The sequence below is a fragment of the Talpa occidentalis genome, unplaced genomic scaffold, assembly GCF_014898055.3.
Source record: "Talpa occidentalis isolate TD23 unplaced genomic scaffold, MPIMG_talOcc4v2.1 talOcc4.9, whole genome shotgun sequence".
Taxonomy (NCBI): domain Eukaryota; kingdom Metazoa; phylum Chordata; class Mammalia; order Eulipotyphla; family Talpidae; genus Talpa; species Talpa occidentalis.
This window is the reverse complement of record NW_023605305.1, coordinates 38234190-38257674: the sequence shown is the minus strand read 5'-3', so window position 1 is coordinate 38257674 and position 23485 is coordinate 38234190. Positions and strand designations below refer to the sequence as shown.

Here is a 23485-nt window from a genome sequence, read left to right as displayed (position 1 = left end):
TCCCCTCAGCGGTGTGCTTCGGTCCTTCTGCCTGCTCTGCTCCCCGCTCTGGCTCTGGTGAATTCTCTCACCCTCCCGCGCTTCTGACTGTACCCAGGGCATGTATAAACAAAACAAACAAACAAACAAATAGATAAATAAAAGCATGCCTCTATAAAAAAAAAATAAAAATAAAAAAAAAATCGATTTAAGTAATATCTTGATACCCGCTTCATACTAGAGGCCAATTAAATGAAAAGCTCCTGGGTAGTAATTCTAGCATGAGGCTAGGCTGAGGCCAGTGTTCTGCTATGGGTTTGTGTGCTGTTTGTCTCTCTGCATCCCTCTGTCGATCTTGGTGTATACCACAAGAGGCCAACCACAGCAAATGGTAGCCAATTCAAAAACCAAAATCAAAAAAAGTCTGAACCTGGTGCAAAAACACTTAAATCAAAATTTCTGGGAGTGGGATCCAGGCATCCAGAGCTTCCAAAGCCTCCCCAGGTGCCTGCCATGCAGATGTGGCCAAGAACCCTGGCTACATGTTAAAATCATCTGGGAGATTTTTAAAATCCTGATGCTTGGCCAGACCTTCCATTAAATATACTTCTGTATTTCAAGGAGCAAGGCCTTTCCCAGCACAAGGAGAGTGCTCCTCCCAGACTAAACCAGAGCCCCTCAGGGAGAATCCACCCAGGTATGTCCCAGGGCATATGTCAAAGGCCTAACAGTTCAGCTGGTGATTCTACCTGGAGCTCAGCACCTCACCTGCCAGCCTTGCTGCTGGCACACATGACCACTTCACCACTGTGTCGTTACTTCTTAAACAATGGTTCTTTTCTTTGGTAGCACATTGGAATTATTTGGAGAGCTTTTCAAATCACCATTGCCTCATTTCCACCCCAGGGATTCCCATTTAATTGGCTCAGGAGTGGGACTTGAGCATCAGAATTTAAGAAATCCCCCAGATGATTTTAACTTGTAGCCAGGTTTCTAGGCCACATCTGCACAGCAGGCATCTGCGGAGGCTTTGGAAGCTCTGGATACCTGGATCCCACTCCTAGAAATTCTGATCGAAGTGTTTTTGCACCAGGTTCAGACATGTTTTGGTTTTGGTTTTTGAAGCTCTTCAACTGATTCTAATGCACTGCCAGGACCCAAAATCACTGGCTGCAGCATCAAAAAGACAAAAGGCAGTTTTGCTGAGAATCTGGAAAGTCACTCATACCCATGGCAAAAGTAAAAAATTGCCACAACCTTTTGGAAAATCATTTGTTTAGTATCTATTAAAGTTTAAAATATGTATACCCTCTAACCTAGTCATTTCTAAGAAATCTCACCTATAGAATTTAATAGCACAATTTCATAGAAGTATGGTTTTAAGATCCCACATGAGTGGCCTGGTAACATAAGCTCTAATTCTATACTGTGGTATATTATTCAGCCTCTGAAAAGACTGTGGTGAGTTCAAAATAAAAACAGTACAAGCAATAATAAAATTGAAGAAAAAAAATGAAAGATTGAGGTAGAGTTGTGCACCTATAAGGAAGGATGAACCGGGTAAGCCATTTGCAAACGAAAGCCGATTGAGGCTAATATAGAAGACACTGGGCCATGTTGCATTAAAAACAAGTTTGTGCAGAGAGACATATGTCTCCACAGAGATTTGTTTATCATCAGAGGGCCATAGCTGTTAGTAGGTGAGACTCCTAACAGTACCTGTCTCTGGGGAGTCAGATTGATTGGAGAAAGGAAAATGCTTGCTTCTTGCTTTATACATTTGCACTGGTGGAATTCCGAGATTTTTCTTTTTTGTATATTCAGTATTTCAAATCTTTAAATTTTTAAAATTGCAAACTTTAAAAAGCACCTTCAACCTGGCCATGACAAGCCAACTTTCTTTCTGTGGCCTGTGTTAGCCAGAGATGTATGGCTGCCTGCCCCGCACCAAAGGATTCCCTGACCCTGAGGTGGGAACCAGCTTTACAAACTCTTTCCTCCTAGGCCCTCCCTGGTGGTGCAAGGGATTAGGATGCAACCTATGAAGCTATCTGGCTGCAGCCCGAGTTCAATCCCCCACCAGGGAGGAGACCCACATGGCAAAGCAGACCTCACCTAACTCGCCCGCTGCTCCTCTCAGCAGTTTATTTCAGTCAATCTGCCTATTCTGTTCCCCACTCTGTCTCTGGGGAGGCCTCTCACCCCCTCCACACGCACACCTCTGACCTGTACCCCAGTTCTTGTATGCATAAATAAAAAAAAAAAAAAAAAAAAAACAAGTCTCACCTCCCTTTTTATTTTCTTTCCTTGTCAGTGTTCCTCCCTCTTGTATGGTTGACACCTTACAAAGCTTTCCTTATGGGAAGCAATCTTGTGACCCCTGCTAACAATCTTCTGACCTCCTTTTGTTTCTCAGAAAAGGGGAGGGGCAAGAGCTTGAAGAATTGCTGTTCACAGCCCATTCAGACTCTGGTCCTGGGAATAGTTTGGCTCTACTCTCTCCATTACTCGTTTGCTTTACCTGGGCATAAGTGCTTTACAGCCTCCTTGGAATCTGTGAAGCTGGGCCCATCATCCTCCTTATTAATTACAGAAGCAGATTGGGAGGTCAAGCAGCCTTCCATTGTGAGACAGGGTTATTGGCAGAAATGAGGACTTAGCCCTGCTGCCCCTGTGATCAATCCTGTCTCGTCTTGTTTTCCCTGGGGATGCTCATTTTGGCCTTTTCAGGAGGAATGAGAGCTAAAGGGCTGACAAAAGGAGGCACAAGCTCTAAATTCCTCAGGAACCAATCACGTGACCTAACTGATGCAACACATGCCGTACTCCCAGCTGGGGTGCTGGGGTTAGTGGTGAAGGGAGGACCCAATGTGGCCAGATCTTCTGAATGATCTAGAGGAACCAGAAATCAGGATTTTAATATACAAATCTCCTGTTTTTACATACCAGTAATCTATTTAAAATTAAATAATTCTTTGAGCTAAGTTAAACCTGCAGATGCAGGCTGAATTTAACAGTAGCCATCGTGGCAAAACTTCTAGTGAGCCAGTGACCTCAACACCCTCCCACTGACCTGGAAATGACTGTGGAGTGGACAGTCAATGACATCGATTTTGTGACATTGGTTTGACTTCTTCCTTCTCTGATCAGTTGTCAGCTGTCCTTTTTTTTGTGTGTGTGTCTGTTTTTTGGGTTTGGCCTTTTTTCCCAAATTATTGTGTGCATTTATTGTACACACATATATATATATATTTTTTTTTTTTTTGCATAGAAGAACTGGCACATAGACCAGAGGTATGGGGGCTGAGGGGTGAGAGGATTCACCAGGGACAGAGTGGAGAACTGAATGGATTTACTGAAATACATTGCTGAGGGGAGCAGTGGGCAAGATAGGAGAGGTCTGCTGCATCATGTGAATTAGCTCCCTGGCGGGGATCAAACTCAGGCAGTAGAGTGATAGTGCTGAGACTTAATCCCTAGGCCACCAGGAAGGACCTAAATTTTTATGTGTACATAAAAATTATGTACACATAATTTTAAAAGATTAAAAGTGAAAAAAAAGTATCCTGCCACCAAGAGATATCTGCTGCTGATACTTTGCTGTTTCCTCCACACCTCTTTGAGAATACACATTTTGATTTTGATCCATATAAAATTATTTATGCAGTTTTACATCTTGTATTTTCTATTTTTTTAATCATAAACATCTTTCTAATCATTTTTCTTCAAGGCATTGTTTTCAATGTCCATATTAGCATGTTGTATAACAGCAGAATTATTTGTTCCGCTACTTTCTGTGTGGCCTTCAGCAAGTTACTTAACCTCTCTGTGTCTCAGTTTTCTCTTTTATAGAAAGGGTTTAACAATAGAATCTCCTTTGTGGAGTTAGTGTAAGAACTGAAGGAGTAAACAGCCATAAAGTACGTAGTGCTTGGTATAGAACAGACATTATAGAAATGCTTGCTCTTCGCTTTCATTATTATCATGGTTTGTGCAAATGCATCATTGTCTGAATTTATAATTATTTTTATGCCATATTACTGTACGGGAATTATTGGTCAAGGATATTAAGATTTAAGGCTCTCAATTTGCACAGTCAGATAGCCCCCTAGTAAGGTTGTCTAACTTATATTTTTTAGCAAGCAATGGAATGCCTCTTTCTTCATACCCTCCAAAATATCAGTTATTTTACTTTATTTACCAAAACGGATAACCTTGAGCCTCTCTTTCTAGATTGGAGCTCATAATTGGGCCTTCTCCTGCCCATGCTAATACACACTGATACATTGATTTGGGGTTTAAGAGTAGATCCTTGCCTATTTTGTGTTTGTTTGCTTTAATCCACATGGGGAGTCTCTCTTTTAATAAGTAAATTTAACCCATTCCTACTTATTGTGGTTTACTGCTTATTGTGTATTTTGGTTTTGGGTTAGTGCGTTCCACAGGCCTCAGACCAAATGGATACATGTGACATGCTTACCGAGGAACTCTGCGGTCTGTTGCAGAAACCACCCAGATCGAGGACCCCCGGGTTCAATGGCGGCGGGAGCAGGAGCACATGCTGAAGGACTACCTGGTGGTGGCCCAGGAGGCCCTGAGTGCACAAAAGGAGATCTACCAGGTGAAGCAGCAGCGCCTGGAGCTGGCCCAGCAGGAGTACCAGCAGCTGCATGCCGTCTGGGAGCACAAACTGGGCTCCCAGGTCAGCTGTGAGTACCTCCCACCTCCAGCACCCCCACAGCACAGTGGCCTGGAGGAGTAGGGGCCACTCTTGAGTCCTGCCTCTCAGTGCTTCTCAAAATGCCCCCTTTCCTCCAGCTCCACTCACTGCTTGTGCAAACCTCCATCCTCTCTACTGCTCTTCCTGCTCCTCATGCTTTGTGGTGGCTCATGTGCTATTCCCTTCCCTTGCATTAATCTGTATTTTTTTTTTTTTTTTTTTTTTTTTTTATAGAGGCATGTTTTATTTCTTTCTTTCTTTGTTTGCTTGTTTTTTGTTTATACATGCACTGGGTACAGTCAGAAGCGCGGGAGGGTGAGAGAATTCACCAGAGCCAGATTGGGAAGCAGAACAGGCAGAAGGACCGAAGTACACTGCAGAGGGGAGCAGCGGGCGGCAGGAGAGGTCTGCGCGCCATGTGGGACCCTCCGCTGGTGGCCGGGGAGCAGCCGGGGATCGAACCGGCGCCGCAGAGGCTGCGGGCAGCTTCGCAACCCAGCGCTCAACCGCTGCGCCACCGGGGAGGCCGCATTAATCTGTATTAATCTGTACTTTTCTCAGAATGCCAGTTGGGTTACATAGCTTCTTGTTGAAAACCCTCCAGGGGCTGGAGAAGTCAGGGGTTGGGGAGCTCGTATTGAATGGGTATGGAGTTTCAGGTTGGGGGCATGGAACTTCTGGAGATGGGTGGTGGTGATGGCTGCACACGTGTGCCTAGCACCCCTGAACTCTACACTGACAAATGATTGAAATGGTACATGTTATGTGCTGTGTGTTTTATCACAGTTAAAACCTTCTATGTCTCTTCCCATGGTCTACACAAGGATGCCTTTGAGCCACTCTTTCTATGTCTTTTCCCATGATCCCAGGCCTCTGCCTCATTTCATGCTCTCATTTATTTGGCTCTAGATGCACCGAATCCCCAACCCCAATGCTGCTCCCCAGCTTGCCCTGCACCACTCCACCTCAGGGCTCCTATACTTGCTGCTCCCCTGCCTTTCAAGCTGTATGCACAGCTGGCTCTTCTCATCTTTCCAGGCTGGTCCTTCAGGTACTCTCCTGGAATGTTCACTTCTGAGAATTTCTTCAGCAGATACCCTTCCCTATTTGTTGCATCTCTGTAACAATGCTCAGGTTATTTCACATGGATCACAAATCACCTGCCTATGTGTCTGTCCTATGTCCTCCCTTCCAACATAAACTAGATTGGTAAGGACTCCTTTCTACCTTGTGCACCCTGGTATCTGCCAGGAGAGCAGGCACCCACGGTCCCCAGTCCTTCATTCCTAGTGCCATGCTGGACAGGAGTCATCAGGGAGCCCACTGACCTTTTCCAATATGTTGGGATTTTTAATCTTCTACCATTGTTTCTAATAATCCATCCTTTCCCATGGTTATTGAGTGCTTACTATATGCTGAACACTCACTATGCTGTGCCAGTTAATCCTTTTATTATCTAGTTAACAACTCTATGCGCAAGTTACAATTAATGTTCCCTTTTAATGGGTAAGGAAACTGAGGCTTAGAGGGGATGGGTAACATAACCAGGGTTTTTCAGCTAGTGAGAGGCAACAATGAGTTGCAGACCCATTCTGTCTGTCCCCCCAACATTTTCAGTGGGATACAAGGAACCAGCATTAGGGACTTGGTGTCAGGGTGGGTCAGGATGACCCTCCTGTGTGCAACCTCCGCTTTGAGAGGTTCCATCTACCGGAACAAACTTTTGAGGCATCTCACTGTTCCAGCCCTGCCCTTTCCCTTAGCAACTAAACAAACAAACAAACAAAAAAACACCCCAGATTCTCAGATTATAGAAAAGAACTGTATTACACTTATTAGCTCTTTCTGAGTCAAATAATATCCTGGAGACTGACATTTAAACTGTCTTGTTTTAGCTCAAGCTGCCATCACAAAATATCAGGCTAGGAGGCTGCAACAATAGAAATATATTTTCTCACAGTTCTGGAGCCTGGAAGGCCAAGATCAGGATGCCAGTATAGTAGGGTTCTGATGAGAATCTTCTTGAAGGTACCATCGCACTGTGTCCACTTGGCGGAGAGACTCAGAGAGAGATAGAGTACTGCCTGATGTTTCTTCCTATAAAGGCACTAATTCCATCCTGGGTGTCCTATCTCCGTGGTTTTATCTAACCTAATTTCCTCCCAAAGGCCACATCTCCAAATATCATCATCTTGAGGCTAAAACTTCAACATAATAACTTGGGAATGGGCTGGGGAGGGAACACAGTTCAGTCTCTAGCATTTTCCTTGCCACAGCCCTGGTAGGGTGCTACTGTCATCCTTAGTGGAACAAGTCTGAATAGGTGGAGTGATTATTTTTTTCTCTCTAAAGTCCTGCTGCCCGAAAAGGTGTCTAGTTTATTAAGAACAAACCTTGGGGATCAGGATACTTACATGTACCCAAAGTATCATTCCACAAATCATTTACTAATTTCAAAGGCTAAGATACATTTTTCACATGGGATAGAGCTACGGCTAAATTAACATCACCAAGAGTGAGATGAGCTGATATCTGTTGATGGAGTATAGTGAGAACATTTGGTAGGATTCTTGACAAACATGTTTCCTCTAAATCTTAATCAGAAACAGCCAAACAGTTCCATCTTGTGGAATAGCCTTATAAGGCTATTGGTCTAAACTGCTTTAAAAGAAAAATGCTATGGGAAACTAAAAAGAAGAGTACTTTTTTAAAACCTAAACTTAAACAAAAAAAGTGTCTAATAAGGGAGGCACAAACCAAATGAAATGTGTGCTCCTTGATACCTTGATTAGACCCTGGATGGGGAAGAGGCAGCCATAAAGGACATTGTCAGACAATGGGAGACTGTCATAGATGTGCACAGGTGTGCTGTGATGTGGCTGTCTAGGAGAATGTCCTTGTTCTTAATACATGCATGTAGCATCATGTCTGCAACTTAATCCCTATAAAGGTTTGGAGGAGAGTGGGCGGGGGAGGGAAGAAGACTGTGATGTCAGTCCAGGTGACTAGGGATCCATGACACATTGACTACTTTGAATATGGTGCAGATTTTGTGTTTGGCCTCCATTTCTAGTTCTTGTTCTTCAAAACTTTACTATGGACCAGTGAGGGATCCTACTGAGGGAAAACATTGGGGAGGTGGCATGGGATGGGGAGATAGAACAAATATGAGGGAATGTTAAAATTTGGTCGATCCAGGTGAAGGAGACATCAATATTCATTGAGTTATTCTTTTGAATTTTGTGTAAACACACAGTTCCCAAAATAAAAGTCAGGATGAGGGAAAGAGTGAAATGTGTTGCAGTGAGGCATTCCCAGAGCCAGAGATGGCAGGCACCGGACTCCTGAGTCACAAGGCCTGCCTCCAGTGTCCATTCCAGCAGTACTATGTCCTCCACTTTTAAGTCTCAGATTCCTTATGCTTAAGTAGGAAATGTTAATAGTACTGTCACCTCACAGACCCATGTCAGTTTCTCTTCTCCACTAGTGACATTGGGAACAGGATAAATCTTTCTTGTAGGGGCTGTTTTATATATTGGGGTGTTTAGCAATATCCTTCATTTCTCCCTACCAGATGCCAATAACACTCCCTATCCCTAGTTGTGACAACCTAACAATGTCTTTAGATTTTGCCAAAGGTGCCCTTAGGAGCAAAAGTGTCCCCAATCAGAAATCACTTGCTTAGATAAAACAGTTCCCTTAGAGATCATATTAATGGCTCAGTAAAAACTCTTTTTTTGGACAGGAAGCACTTTACATAATATTTTGAGAGTGTGGACTCTGAAGCTGGGTGCCTGGGTTCAAATCCAGGATATGCAACTTACTAGCTGTGTAACCTCGTACAAGTTATACCACTTCTCTGACTCAAGTTCTTTGTCCAGAAAATTGACATCACCTATAGGGGGCTTATGAAGCTTAAGTTAGTTATCAAGTGTAACTTGTCACATTAAGTACTTGCTAAACAGTAACCATCATTATTTGATATTATGAATTCATTGGCATTGAAATGACCAAGGTTTTTAAAATTTTTTTAACAGATCCCTGAATCAATAGTATAAATACATGGCCACTAGGTAGCAAGGTAATGACGGGGCCCTGTCCTCAGGCTTCAGAGCTCCACCAGGCTCTAATGAGCCACCAGTCTAAATGCTAAAGATCTTCCATCCAAAGGAACAGGGGTCATCTCAGGTAACCAGATCTGAGGACCAAACTTGGCAGGAAAAGAGATGTCCCAGCCCAACTATGCCAGTTAAAGGGGCATGACTCAAACCCCCTTATGACTGTCCAGGTTTTACCAGCCACGTATACCTTCCAAGTCAAGCTCCCTGTGTGTTGATAGACTGGCAGGATGGCATACCATGCCTGTCACTCAGTTGGCCTGCTGGGACTTGTGAGAGTTGGCTGCTGCAGGACCTGCCCACAGGTGGGGCCCTGGCCTGGGGATAGAGACGCTGTTGTCAACTCTGGTACAACCTATAGTCCATGGGCAAGGAGATGAGGACTAGCATTTATGTGCACCTGTTATGCACCTGCAGGGCCATGTACAGGCACTCGACACATGCTATTTAAAGTCACCTCCCTTTCTACTCACCCACACAAAGTCCAGCAAGATGATAGTATTCCCATCTTACAGATAAGAAAACTGAGGCCCAGAAAGGGAAAGTAAATTCCCTAGGGTAAAACTGGTGGACAGCGGCAGAGCTAGTCTTATCCCCAGGAGTATCTGACCTCAAAACCAGTCCTCTCAATTTAATCCAAACTTTCAATTAATCATAATCAAATTCTAAGGTTTTTGAGCTGTATTCAGGTCCTCTCATCCTCTCAAAAATGAGAACTCTGGGCCTCCCCTGTGGCGCTGTGGTTGAGCGCTGGGTTGAGAAGCTGCCCGCAGCCTCTGCAGCACTGGTTCGATCCCCAGCTGCTCCCCGGCCACCGGAGGAGGGTCCCACATGGCGCGCAGACCCCTCCTGCTGCCCGCTGCTCCCCTCAGCAGTGTACTTCAGTCCTTCTGCCTGCCCTGCTCCCTGCTCTGGCTCTGGTGAATTTGCTCACCCTCCCGCGCTTCTGACTGTACCCAGAGCTTGCATGTATGCATAAATCAATCAGTCAATCAATCAATCTTATATATAAAAAAAAAAAAATGAGTCCCAGGTTTTAAAAAAAAAAAATGAGAACTCTGGGGTTTTTGGGACCCCACCATGTCCCTCCTCTCTCTCAGCCTTGGTTTTGCATTTGAAAAAGAAACCACTGGGAGCCTTGCTGTTAAAAATACCAGTTAAACCGCCCACCCAGTGCCACTCACTCCAAAAACTATGAAAATAACAGAAACTGGATTTCTTAAGGCATATGTGCACAAGGACAGAGGGGCTCAGAGAAAAAGAGCTAAAACAAAATCTGGGAAGCAGGCAGAGCAGAGACAGCCTTATCTGGTGGACCCAAGAAAAGAAAAGATGTACCAATAGAGAGAAAAAGTAGCCCTCGGTCTCCATGGGCACAGGCAGAAGCCTCAGGAATCAGAGGCAACTGCTCACTAAGGGAGTGGGGGGAAAGTGAGGAGGGTATTGAAGAGGACTGGATGGAAGTTGGTCTGGTGGACTGTGGGGCCACCACATCCCCCACCCAGATCTTGACCAGCCAGATAATTGCCCATCCCCAGCCTGGCAAAAGGCTAGAGGTTTATTTTTTGAAGAGAGAAAAGTCTCTGTGCTACAGATTACAAGGTAAGTTCAAAGATGGTGTACTTTTCTGTAAACATAGTGATTAAGTGAATGTACACAGAGACCCCAGTCCCTGTGTACCACTTGTTTCCAAAATGGTGTCAGCCCATCACCCTCTAAGCTGGACATGAAAGAGTCAGGGAATCTAACCAAAGGAAAACAGATGAAAGGAGAAAAGGTGTAAAGACACTGCCTTTGAGGGTTCCTGGATGAAACCATCCAGCCAAGTCATGTCCCGAGTAACCCACTGTCAATCATTTAGCCCTCAGTCAGCAGCTTCCACTCCAGCTAGCCGTTGGGCCTCAGTGTTTTTGTTTGTTTGTTTAGTTACTCAGTTCTTCATCCTTTAATAAGGCTTTTGAAAGGGAAAAGACCCATCACTGTTTAAATTCAAAAATATTGAATGAACATTTCTACTCTCTTGTGAACTGAACTGTTCAATCATACATCCTTTCATTTTTTTTTTTTAAATTGTGGTTTTAGGAGTACAGGTTCACACTTCTTTAAATGTGGCCACCCACATACCCACCACCAAAATACCAAAAAGCTTCTACCACATCTACTGGGCCCCTCCCCCTTTTCTCCATTCCCTCCCCTCTCCCCCTTAGTCCTGCAGGGTTTGCTTTGGTTTGCTTTACTTCTCTGTATTCCACATGAGAGTGAAATCATCTGGTACTTGTCTTTCTCTTTCTGACAGCATAAATCTTCTTCATTTCTATACATGTTACAAATGGCAAGATTTCACCATTTTTATAGCTGAGTGGTATTCCATTGTGTATCTAGACCATCTCTTCCTAATCCATTCATCTGTCAAAAGTCATTTAATTTGTTTCCATAGCTGGACTGTTGTAATTAGTGCTGCATTGAAGATAGGAGTATGTAAATTCGTGGTTTTGTGTTCTTTGGATAGATACCTGAGAGTGGAATTGCTGTGTCATATGGTAGATCCATTTTTAATGTTTTGAGAAACCCCCATACTGCTTTCCATAGGTGCTGGACCAGTCCACATTCCTACCAGCAGTGTACAAGTGTTCCTTTTTCTCCACACCCTCACCAGCACTTGTTCCTTCTTGTCTTTTGATGTGGGCTATTCTCATGGGTGTGAGGTGGTATCTTGCTGTCATTTTGATTTGCATTTCCCTAATGATAAGTGATGATGAACTTTTTTTTTTTTTTTCATGGGCCTGCTGGCCACCTGCATGTCTTCTTTGGAGAAATATTTATTTAACTCTTCTGTGGGGCCCCCACTCTTAACTGTGAGCAGACAGCTAAGATTCCAGACATTCAAGAAAAGCCTCTACCATGAAAACTAGTGATTATAACAAGAACATGTCGAAGGAGACATTGGAGGGATATGCCTAGAGAAGCATCAGAGAAACCACATAACCACACAAAACAAGGACAAAATGCTATATTTTATAAAAAGGAGCCCTCAGAGAACACAAGCAGACCTCTGCAAATTAAAATATGGTGGTAAAAATGAAGGAAGACTAGAAAGTAAAACTGAGCACATCTGCTAAAAAGCAAAACAAACATACAAAGAGATGCAAAAATAAAAAAAAGAATAGAGCATCAGGACAGGAAATCTATCTGAGTAATATCTGAGTTCCACATAGAACAGAAGAGGCATCAATGAAATAATTCAGAAAAAGTTCCCAGAACTGATGGAAGAGAAATTTGAAGGGCTCCCTCAGGGCCCAACACAGGGCATAAAAGTCAACTCACACCAAGACTTAGCCACTCTTGAGACTTCAGATGCTGGAGATAATTTAAGACCCTAACAAGTTTCCAAGAGAATAACCAGAGCACACAAAAGTTACAGGACACAGAATAGCTCCAGGCTTCTGTAGTAACACTAGAAACCTAATAAACTATGAAAACCGTTTTCCACCTTGAATTCTGTACCACCCAAATTGACTATAATCAATTGTAGACGTTCACTGTGTAATCCCGTTTCAGTCAACAATGCCCTGCACCTATGATAGTTCTCCCAAAATTCCTGTTGCCTTGTGATGCCATATCTGTGGTGATGTCATAGCTGTCATGACATCATAGCTAATGTGACATCATGGCATTTTGTGCCGGCCATAGCCATATACATCTTAATAGCATTGTTTCCCCCTGTGCCTGATTTAATCTCATGTTTTCATCATGGGTTCTAAGTGTACAAAATGCCACTATGGTCCAGTTGTCTGCAGTATCCAGTACAGTACATGCTGCCCTATGTTTGTAGCCTAGGAGCAATAGGCAAGCCCCTCCAGCCTAAGATGACCCCATCTAGTAGTAGGCTAGACCATCATGGTTCATGGAAGTCCACTCAGTGATGTTTGCACAATGGTGATACTGCCTGATGGTGCATTTCTTAGACCCTGTCCCTGTTATTAAGTGACACATGAGTAGAAGAAGTAAATATCCGTTTAGGCATGCAAGATTTCAGTAAGTGTCCTCCCTTTATGGTTTACTTCTCAGCAAGCTAGTGGTAGTGGTGTTCTACCAAATTGAGGGGGTGGATCACCAAGGGCGAAGACGTGGCACTTAGGAAGGAGCAGGGCAGCCCGAAGGGGCTCTCCCATGCCAGCTCTGCAGCAAGACCAGCCAGCTCCTGCCACCGCGGGCACACACCTGGGAGAGGCAGAGCAGCGAGAGCACGGCACGGATGTGTGCTGGCCTGGCCCCCATGAGAGAGATTCAGATAGGAGATGGGAGGTCAAATCTGTGGTAAGTTTGTAGAAAGTAAGCAAACATAAAAATGACAATTATTAACTCTAGGAAAAACAAAAAAAGTGCTGGAAAGGAAAAGTAAGCAAAACCAGTCACATGGCTTTGCCTCAAATGGTGTTTACAGAGTAAAAGCAATGCAGACACCTAAGACTGCTTTCTCCAAAGTGACACTATCTTAGGAGGGTGGGGAACTACGAGGGGCTTTATGTATGGTATGGGGGCCTCGGGAACAGAGAGAGATGCTGGATGCCCATCCTCCAAAGAGAGAAGCAAGTTAATCATGCCTAAAACTAAAAGACTCACAAAGCAGCAATACTCACAAAATTGACTAACCACTTTGAAATGGTCTCCCCTTGCAGAGTGAATTATGGGATTAGGTGCCTGTGGAATGTTCTTTTTTTTTAGCACAATCCTTGTAGTAGGTTGAACCAATTAATTGTGTTCATATATAATAGATCTTGAATTAAAGCTAAAAATTAAACTCTGGAAAACACTGAGCACCTGAGAGACAATCCCTAAGGTAGTGTTTGCCTGTAAAACTCTTTTGCAGGTGAGGTATTGACCTTTTCCTGGACTGGGGTGATGATTACTTGGCTGGGCTTCTTTTATGAAAATCCATCAAACTAGCCACATATAATTTGTGCATTTTTTCATCTGTATGTTTTACTTCAACAAAAATTTCACCTAAAAACTGCTGATAGACTACATCCCATTTCAGGAGCTTTAGATACAAGCAGGATATTTATCGGTGATACTCCAGAAGGTGACATTCCAAACCCCAGATAGCCCAGCTGGCTAGAGTCTCTTCTTTTTGGAGTACCTTCCCTTCAGTATTTCTGAGCTTGCCCAAGGAACACTCCACGTTCCACACATCAGCCCTGACCTGCGGGTCCCCCAAGCCACCCTCTTCCTGTTAAGGGCAGATCTGGCCATATTTACAGGCTTTTCCAGGCTGCTGTTAGGCTTCCCCCAAGGGTAACCCTAAGCCCAGAGGCCCAGCCTAATAAGCAAGGTAGATGGCTGAACAGGGTGCTCCCAGAACAGACACCAAGCCCCCTTTTGTATCTCCCCCTCTTACTTCCTCACTGACAACTCTCCACAGTATTTTTACTGCCAGTCAATGTCTAACAAATAATATTAAGTCCCTTGAAATTATGTTGAAAGTGCCTATTTGGGGAATATGCTTAAGGCAGTTTCTCCAGCTCATATCAGTGCAGCAAAGACCAGAGGAACTGGTAGCCAGAAAATGAAAACTTCAAAATGAAATGAAACCTTCCTGTGTCTTGGAGTCCCTGTTTCACGCTCATAGCAAAGACCACAGGCTCTCCTGACCACGGGTATCTTGATGTTCATCTTGCCTAGCCTCCATCTTCCCCTTCTATTCTCTAGATCCCACCTTCACTGTTATAGTCATCATCGTCATTGCAAGCTCGGTGGAACTATCACGCTGCCCAAGTGTAAAACACCTTTACTGCTGTCATGCAAAGCGGTTGGACTTTCTTTTCCCAAACTTGCTAGTATTAGATTTTAACTCTCCTGTGCACAGTTAAAAGGACCATCAAGTATTTCAACCAAATCTAAAGAGCAGCCACCCCTCTACGACTGTCACTTCTCCCTGCAAACACTGAAAATTGCCATGATCTCCATGTAAACTTTGCTAGCCTGGGAAACGTCCAGGTCACAGGAGATGATCTTGCCTCACACAAATAGAGTGTCCAAGTGATGTTAACTGGAAAGAGGGGACATGATGGAATTTCTCCTGCTGTGGGATTCAGGATTCATGGGAGAAGCACTTCTCTTGCCTCCCTACAAAGAATAATTGTTCTTCTCCAGAACTGTGTGGGGTTGTGTTTGCCTTAAGGGACACCTTGAATTTTGTATCAGCCTCTTTCCCTTTTCACATCACTAGTTAGGAAGCTCAGAGCCTGACCTGTGGAGACTGGGGTCAGGAAGTGGTCCTTGTGGTGTATGGGATCCCTAACCTTACGCATGTTTGTCACCATTTTGCTTTCTCTCTCTTCCTCTTGCCTCATTTTGCTTACTTTGAACATATTCTACTCTGGTGTGTTCATTTTTGAAAGCCTTAAAATCCCTTTTCAAGACATAAGATAAACACTATTTTTAAAATGTAGTAAGATTACAGGTACATGTTAGAATTGCCAGTAGATTTGGAAGGCAACCTGGAGCAAAGATCATTATATCCAGGCAGTAAGATTGTAGATAATTTATTTTTTCTTTTCAAAAGTGCATTAATATTGTAAGATGGAATAAATAATATCTTTAGCAATTTTTGGTTACAGAAATAAATGTTCATCAGAAAATGTAGAAAACTACAAAGCTGAAAATTTGTATTACTCATCACCCAAATCTCTAGATAATGGTGTTATCTTTTGGGCATGTTTCTTTCCTGTCTTTTTTTTAGATGCATATGTTAGTGCATGTATTTGTTTTTGTTTTTGTTTTGTTTGTTTGTTTGTTTGTTTTTTAAGATTTATTTATTTATTTATACAAGCACTGGGTACAGTCAGAAACGAGAGGGCGAGAGAATCCACCAGGGTCAGAGCAGAGAGCAGAGCAGGCAGACCGACGAAGTACACTGCTGAGGGGAGCAGCGGCGGCAGGAGAGTTCTATGCACCATGTGGGACCCTCGCTCGGTGGCCGGGGATCAAACCAGCGTTGCAGAGGCTGCAAGCAGCTTCGCAACCCAGTGCTCAACCACTGCACCAATGGGGAAGCCCTGTTTTTGTTTTTGTATTTAAGATTTATTTTATTTTCATGCATATAAGATCTGGGGTACAGGCCAGAGGTGTGGGTGGGGTGGGGTAAGAGGATTCACCAGAAACAGAGTGGGGAGCAGAACAGGCGGACTGACTGTAATACACTGCTGAGAGGAGCAGCGGGTGAGACAGGAGAGGTCTGCTGCATCAGGTGGGTTGCTCCCTGGCCAGGGACAAACTTGTGCTGTAGTGGCTGCGGTTAGCGTCGTAGGTTGTGTCTTAACCCCTTGCGCCACCAGGGTGGCCCTAGTGCATGTATTTGTTAAGAGTATATTTTCTAAATCAAAGTTTTCCTTTCTTTATAGGGTTTGTGTGTGTGTGTGTGTGTGTGTGTGTGTGTGTGTGTGTGTGTGTGAACTGTTGTTTTCATGTAACAGTGAGTTTTGGACATTTTCTTATCATTCAGTGTTCTTTTGTACCATCATTTAAAATTGCATAAGCCATATAGTTCCTATTTTATTTGTCATATTTATTGAACAGATCCCCTTTTGTGGAATACTTACGTTGTTCACAATTAGTCATTCCTTTCTGGGTTTATCTAGATGGCCCAAAAAAACAATTTAGCCAAACTGTGTTTCTTCTACAGTTTGTTTTTATTTTCTGTCTCATTGCAGTGGTCTCTGGTTCGTCATCCAGCTCCAAGTATGACCCTGAGATCCTGAAAGCTGAAATTGCCACTGCAAAATCCCGGGTAGGGGCTCCTTGCTGGTCCTGGTGATGGGGGTCATGAGGGCAGTCTTAGGTCACAAGCCCATCCACAGGATTAGAGTAGATGCTTCAGCTAGGCAATGGCAGCCATTGTTGACTAAGAAGGCCTGAAACATTAGCAATTGATGTCTTCATTGTCATAGTAACAATAATGGTAACAGCAACTATCATTTTCCAAGAAATCACTATATACCAGGCAGCGTGCTCAAGACTTCATGAGTGACACATCCTAACAATAACCTCACAAAGTAGCTACTGTCATTACTTGCACCTTCAAGATGAGCAAACAGGCCTAGGAGAGCTGAGTACCACACTTAAGGTCAGAAGGGACTCAAGGCTCACTCCAAAGTTCATAATGTAGTGTACTACTGCATAGTCTATGTTACCTTATTTAGTTGCTTCATGTTTACCTTAGGGGATAGCTATTACTACTCCCATTTACTGATACAGATACTGAGGTACAGTAGTTAAGTAACTTGATCAATGTAAAGTCATATTTTGAACACTGGTTTAGTTTAACTTCAAATAGCTTCTACAAACTCAGATGCCTGGAAGAAAACAAAGAGTGGGGGAAGTAGGCTGGAGGTGAGGCAATAGGGAGTAGTGAGGACTGTATAACTTAGAGAGATAATGTATAATAGGTAGTTGATTTCAGCTCTAGCCTCTTATGACCCTGCTGACATGTAGGTTCACTATTGGTAGACCTTTAAGTAATTTTAGAGAAGAATTGTATATCTAGGTTTATTATATCACCTCACTCAACATTTAATTATTAGGAACTAATTTTTTAAATTTTAGTAATACTGAAGGCTAAACAAAACATTCTTGCCAGCTGGGTCTGGCTGCCAGGCCATGTCTTGCCTCTAAAGTTATTTTAATATTTCTTACGGCTGTGCACAGCACTCCCATACTTCTTTAAGTAATGCATAGCCCTGGAACTGCCATTGTCCTTATCCACCAGAACAGTAAATGGGGAATCAGAGGTGGCTTGAGAGAGGTCAGCCAGCTAGGCATGGGAAGTCAAACTAGCCCAGCCAGCACCTGTCCACTTCCTATTTCCCCCAAACAAAGGCTAAGTAGGAATGACCAGGAAAATGACTGACCTGCAGAATGCCAACTGGGTGGGCCATGTCAGAGACTGGGGTGACTTCAGTGAGGGGAAGGTATAGTGACCAGGTGACCTGAAAATGGTGACTGAGCCGTTAGAAGCTTTGGGAGGCTGTTAGAAGCCGTTAGAAGGGACAGCGGGGACTCTGGATACCCACTGGGGAAGAAGGCAACCTGTGGCTTACCATCAACCTCGTGTATATGGTCTTCTGTCATCCAGGTCAACAAGTTGAAGAGAGAGATGGTTCACCTCCAGCAGGAGCTACAATTCAAAGAGCGTGGCTTTCAGACCTTGAAGAAGTAAGTCCACCCTGCCGAGAGCTCCTTCAAGAATCCCCTCCTATCTTCTTTATGTTGCCTTCCTCTTCAGTTCTTTTTACCCTCCTCAAAATGTGACTCGCCACTGATTCCAACTCTGGTCTACTGGCACTTACTGAAGATGCTGTCACACAGGTTGAGGTTTAAAAAGCAAAAGGGGAGCCATTGGAGACTTCAGGGTTCTTATCATCCTCTGAATTCCTAAAGCTGTTAAGGTCTGTTCCATCCAGTTGAGATTTACGAACCGGTCATAAAAACAAGTAACATACGTCATCGCCGTACACCCATCTCCTCACTCCCGTCGGTCTATTGGAATCTCATATGCACACAACAAACAAAGCAGGTGTTTTTCCATGACCCTGAGAGCAAGCATGGACTTTACCCAGTGTTTCTCAGTGACCAGTGTTTTCGTAGCAAGTACATTCCTAGAAGGGTGTGCATGGTGCCATGTGCCCTGTGCTTGATGGGTGACTTCAGAGTTTCCAGGAGAACTTTGACCAAATGTAATTTTTTCACTTTTAGGAGCTGACTAGCAGCTTGTCTGCAGGAATCTGCTCTGTGGCTTCTTTAGAATAGGCGTGTCCATTGTCTTCCTCACAGTCATGCTCGCTGGGATTTGTGAGGCAAATGTGCTGGGGAGCACATTAAGTGTTTCTCCATGGTATCTTCACTTAATCCTCGAAAGTCAGTGAGGAATGTTCTTTGAGCTAACTCCATCTCCATAGAGGAGGAAACTGAGTCCCTTGGAAGGGCTCAGTGTTGGTAGATTGTTACTAAACACAACACAGACTTGAGATTTAGTCATGAGTCAGGTTTAGTGACTGCCGGGCTCACAAACACTCATTCTGAGGTGACTGTTACCTCCTTGGAAGGTCCAGGGAGGATATCCTGTAGGTTTCTCCATCCTTGGGGACATGTCAGAGTCCCAGATAGGCTGCATCCAGACGGACAGCAGCTTCTGAAGTCGCTTTCTCTCTCCCTGACTGCCTTTTCTTCATCCTGTAAACCTCAAATCTACCCCCCTGCTCTCCCCTTGCTCATCCAAGTCTTTGGATGTCAGGTTGGAGGCTCCATTCATTAAGGGAACTATGCTCATCTGTTCAGGGGTTGGTTCGGGGTTATTCATAGTTTCCTACTTTCCTCCCAAACCTCCACTACCTGGGGCTAGCCCATGAATCCCAAAACAAGGTAGAAGAAATTGTGGTTTTATATTACAAATTGTGCATCACACATTTTTTGATGTAACAAAGTATTTTAACTGATGACTTCATATGTGTGTATGTGTGTTTGTAGAGATATATATTGATATATATTGATGTGTGTTTACGCACATATATTGTATAAATGTCATCATTTATGATAGTTTCTAATTTGAAAAATGTGCCATACACAATTTGTAATACAAAGCCAGTCCTGCCTCTCAAACCAGATGCTAAACTCCTAAAGACAAGGGACGGTGCTTTATGCTTCTTGGTACTCCGCAGCACCAAGGACAGTGGAGGGCAATACTGTGAGCTTCAAAAAAGTCCCTGGCTTTTGTTCTATGAAGCAAATAGCCTCCTCAGCCCTCCGCTTTGCAGTGGCACCACTTCTGAGCACAGAGTTGAAGGACTTCTCACTCCCCTGTCGTCTCTCTGGGCAGGTGCCTCCCCTCCCCCTCCTGTAGTCTTCCCCAGCTTCTGGTTAGTTAGAACACTTCCCTTTATTCTCCCGGCCACCACAAACCTGTTTTACTACTTTGTGACCCTGTAGCAGCATTGAAAATCTTGTCGTTTGGTAAGCTGATACCCAAGGACCAGAGACCAGCCTCCTTTATTTTTCCCTCCCTCCACCCCATGCTCGATATCAGGCCCAGATAAGAGTTCCTCACAACTCTGACTGCCCACCCTCCTCCGTCCTGGAAGCCAGCTCCTGTGTTTGGTGAGGAGGAAGGCATCTGCCCTAAAGCACACCTTGGCATAGGTTAGGGGTTAGGAGTGTAGCCACAAGAGGCCAGTGGCTTTGGTTCAAATTCCAGTTCCCTGGGAACTTGGAAAAGTGACTAACCCCCTGGAGCTTTGGTTTCTTTATCTGAAGAATAGCTTATTGGAAAGGTCAAATTGAAAATTCCACCTCAAGGCAGACAAGGCCTGGCAGGGAGAGAGCGCCCAGTGAGTGTGGGGAGCTGGGCACCTCTAGCTTATTGCCTGTTTGAACTTGGGAGGACACTCAGATAAACTTACTCTTCACAGACACCGCTCAAAGAATGCACTAGTGCAATCACTCCATTTCATTGTCCTTACCACAGGATTTTTGTTATGCCTGACCTTATACATGGGGGCACTGATGGGGTTTGAAAATAGCTCCCAAACCATGGGGCCGGTCAGCATTGGACTGGATTTCGAACCCAGAACTGTAGGATTTTGAAGCTTACGTCCAAATACCTTCTTTTCCTGGTGCCTCTTAAACCGGATGCTAAACTGTCTGGTTCCCAGGTAACCCCTCCCCATATCCAAGAGACTACCCCCCCTCCATCTCCCATGGGATCCTTTTCAGAGTCTAGTAAGGGCATGATCCCATTAGCCTCTGTCTTTGGTTGAGGGGGAAGGGGAAATGTATCCATGCATTCACTGTGTGGTCAGTAATCCCACTTTTAAAGCCAAAGATTGATGAGGATTAAAGGCTACCTCTTAGAGGAGATTGGAACGTCCAGACCAAAGCTTGGGGTTTGGGGCCGTCAGCTGCCCTGAGCCCTTGTAAATAGGAGAGAGTTGAGACTTGGTGTGTCATCCCCGTGGGAGGAGAGCACGCCGTGTCTCTGCAGGTCCCCTGAGCAGCCCTGCCCAGGTGGGCGTTGTCTGGGCAAGACTGAGAGGAGCTGGCTGCTGCTGGAGCCTCTGCCCTGCTTCCCAGTGGCTCCTGTGGCTACTGGGCGTGTGAACCTCTGAAGTGCTGGGGAAAGGACAGCTGCGCAATTTGGAAATCCTAAAACATACGCATCCCCCCACCCCACTACCACACAACTTTTCTTTCCCTTAAAAAAAGATTCATTCACTGAGAGCATAATGGTGACCCTTTGTTTCCTGCCTCCCCCCACCCTCCCCCCATGTCCCAAGAGTGTTCCCTCTCGGGCTACTCTCCACAGCCAAATTCCACAGCCTGGGTTGCTAAGGCCCTGAGAGATCAGGTAGGGGCAGTTTGAGGAGCCCGAGGCCCAGCAGACAAACCCCTTCTGTCTCATCCTGCTGAGGATTCAAAGCCATCCTCACCCTTCTGGCAGAGGGCAGCTGAGAGCAGCCCCCTCTCCAATGCCCCCAACCCCTGGGCCTGCTCGAGCAAACAGTGTCTCCCCTGTCCCCCCTTGACTTGGGAGAGAGCCATTTGATCCTGACACTCACTCGAGGGAGCCTCCTTTCCAGGGAGCATCTGGACTGGCCTCTGCTGGAGAGACCTCCCCTTAGTCTAATTTTCTAGACTAAATCTGAGACCCATCTTACCCGACCTGGCAGACTCTGCCAGGTCCAACTCCTCGAAAGGAATGGACAGCTATTTTTAGTGGGGAGACATAAATGGGGTTTTGTTTCCCCTCCACAGAGGCTGAAATAACGGAGGGGGTGTGGACTGTGCTGAGACCCAGTGCCTCCTTCCCTCTCCTGCTCAGAGGCATGGACTTGAGACCTTGAGACCTGGGTGCACACCTAAGGCCCCAACTCAGGTTATTTTTAGCCCAGGACAATTTGGTCTCTAACTGGAGAACAGGAAGGCATGTCTGTGAGCGGTTTTTGTCCTAAAATAATGGGTTTGTGATGTTCCCTCAGACTGTAGAACTTCCTTGCCTTCCCTGAAGGCTCAAACCTCAAGCCTGTTGACAAAAGTGTGAAGCAGTGACAGTATCTGTGCCCTCCAGACCTTTTAGACACCACCGCTCTCCTTCCCTAAGATGGGGACCCCACCATCACTGGTTTGGTTTGACTTTCAGAAAGCGACATTCTGATCCCCTTCCCCCCACCTCTCCACCCCCATCAAAATAAACCTGTATACAGGGCTGCAATGTACCAATAAGCTCTCCAGGTTAGAAGTATTTTGGTACATTGTATCTGGTACATCCTAGCTTACCACTTGATTTTTTCCAACGTGTAGCCCATTTGACCCTCCTAATGACCCCATGAACAGGGGGAACAGGCAGAACACATTATTCAGAGTTTTCCAGGGGCTAAAGCTGAGGCTTCTTGCAGCTGAAGGTGATGCTCCAGGTTATATGCTAAGAAGTAGGGCTAGAGCCTCCCTGGTGGCCTAGGGGTTAAGTCTCAATGCTATCACTGCTATGGCTTGAATTCAATCCCCAGCCAGGGAGCTTACCCACATGGCACAGCAGACCTCTCCTGTCTCACCTGCTGCTCCCCTCAGCGGTGCATTTCAGTAAATCCACCTATTCTGCTCCCCCACTCTGTCTTTGGTGAATCCTCTCACCCCCCCCAACACCTCTGGCCTACACCCCAGTTCTACACAAAAAGTAAATTGTGTGTGCGTGTGTGTGTGTGTGTGTGTGTGTGTGTATATATATATATATATATATATATATGTAGGGTTGGCAGCTTTTCACCCTTCTAACCCTTCCTTTGTTATGTCAGTATACTTATTAAAAGCAGTGGTTCTTACCAGGAGTGATTTTGTTCCTCCCCCAAGGGATATTTGGCCAAGTATAGAGATGATATTGGGGTCAAGATACTAGTAGCATCTAATGGGTCGATGCCAGGGACATTACTATACATCTCACAATATATAGGGCAGCCCCCCACAGCAAAGAATGATCTGTCCCCAAATTTCAAGAGTTCTGTGGTTGAGAGCCTTGGCTTAAGGTACTATTCTATGCCAGATACTAAAACTGTTCAAACATGCTTGACCCTGTCTCCACCCTCATGCCTGTCAGAGTCGAGGATACCAGCACATAAACTGTTAATTACAATACAATGTAATGTGTGCAGTGCAGCTGCACACAGTGTGTTGTGGGGACACCTAGCCCAGCCTGGGGAACCCAGGGAGGTAATTAGGAAGGCTTCCTGTAAGAGCTGACATATAGAGGACCCTTAACTTTAAGAGTGGTGTTGCCTCTTTTTTTTTTTTTTATGACCACATTTCTTTTCTTTTTTTTTTTTTTTTTTTTTAAGATTTATTTATTTATTTATTTATACAAGCACTGGGTACAGTCAGAAGTGCAGGAGGGTGAGAGAATTCACCAGGGCCAGAGCGGGGAGCAAAGCAGGCAGAAGGACCGAAGTACACTGCTGAGGGGAGCAGCGGGCGGCAGGAGAGGTCTGCGCGCCACGTGGGACCCTCCTCCGGTGTCTGGGGAGCAGCCGGGGATCGAACCGGCGCTGCAGAGGCTGCGGGCAGCTTCGCAACCCAGCACTCAACCCCTGCGCCCCCGGGGAGGCTCCGGTGTTGCTTCTATAGCCAC

General features: G+C 44.9%; 1 protein-coding gene and 1 long non-coding RNA gene across 2 annotated transcripts in view; one reads left to right on the top strand and one right to left on the bottom strand.

Moving 5' to 3' along the window:
- The window catches only part of WWC1 (WW and C2 domain containing 1), a 151183-nt gene that overhangs the window by 76731 nt on the left and 50967 nt on the right, over window positions 1–23485 (top strand). Inside the window, exons 3-5 of the mRNA XM_037501025.2 lie at window positions 4485–4688; window positions 16530–16606; window positions 17951–18030. Coding sequence (XP_037356922.1) covers window positions 4485–4688; window positions 16530–16606; window positions 17951–18030 — 361 coding nt within the window. The remainder of the gene's footprint in view (window positions 1–4484; window positions 4689–16529; window positions 16607–17950; window positions 18031–23485) is intronic.
- On the bottom strand, window positions 16376–18233 carry LOC119237056 (uncharacterized). Its single transcript, XR_005123185.2, has 3 exons — window positions 17916–18233; window positions 17727–17804; window positions 16376–16730 (listed from the first exon to the last, which is right to left on the bottom strand). It is a non-coding gene; the product is annotated as an uncharacterized LOC119237056 (long non-coding RNA).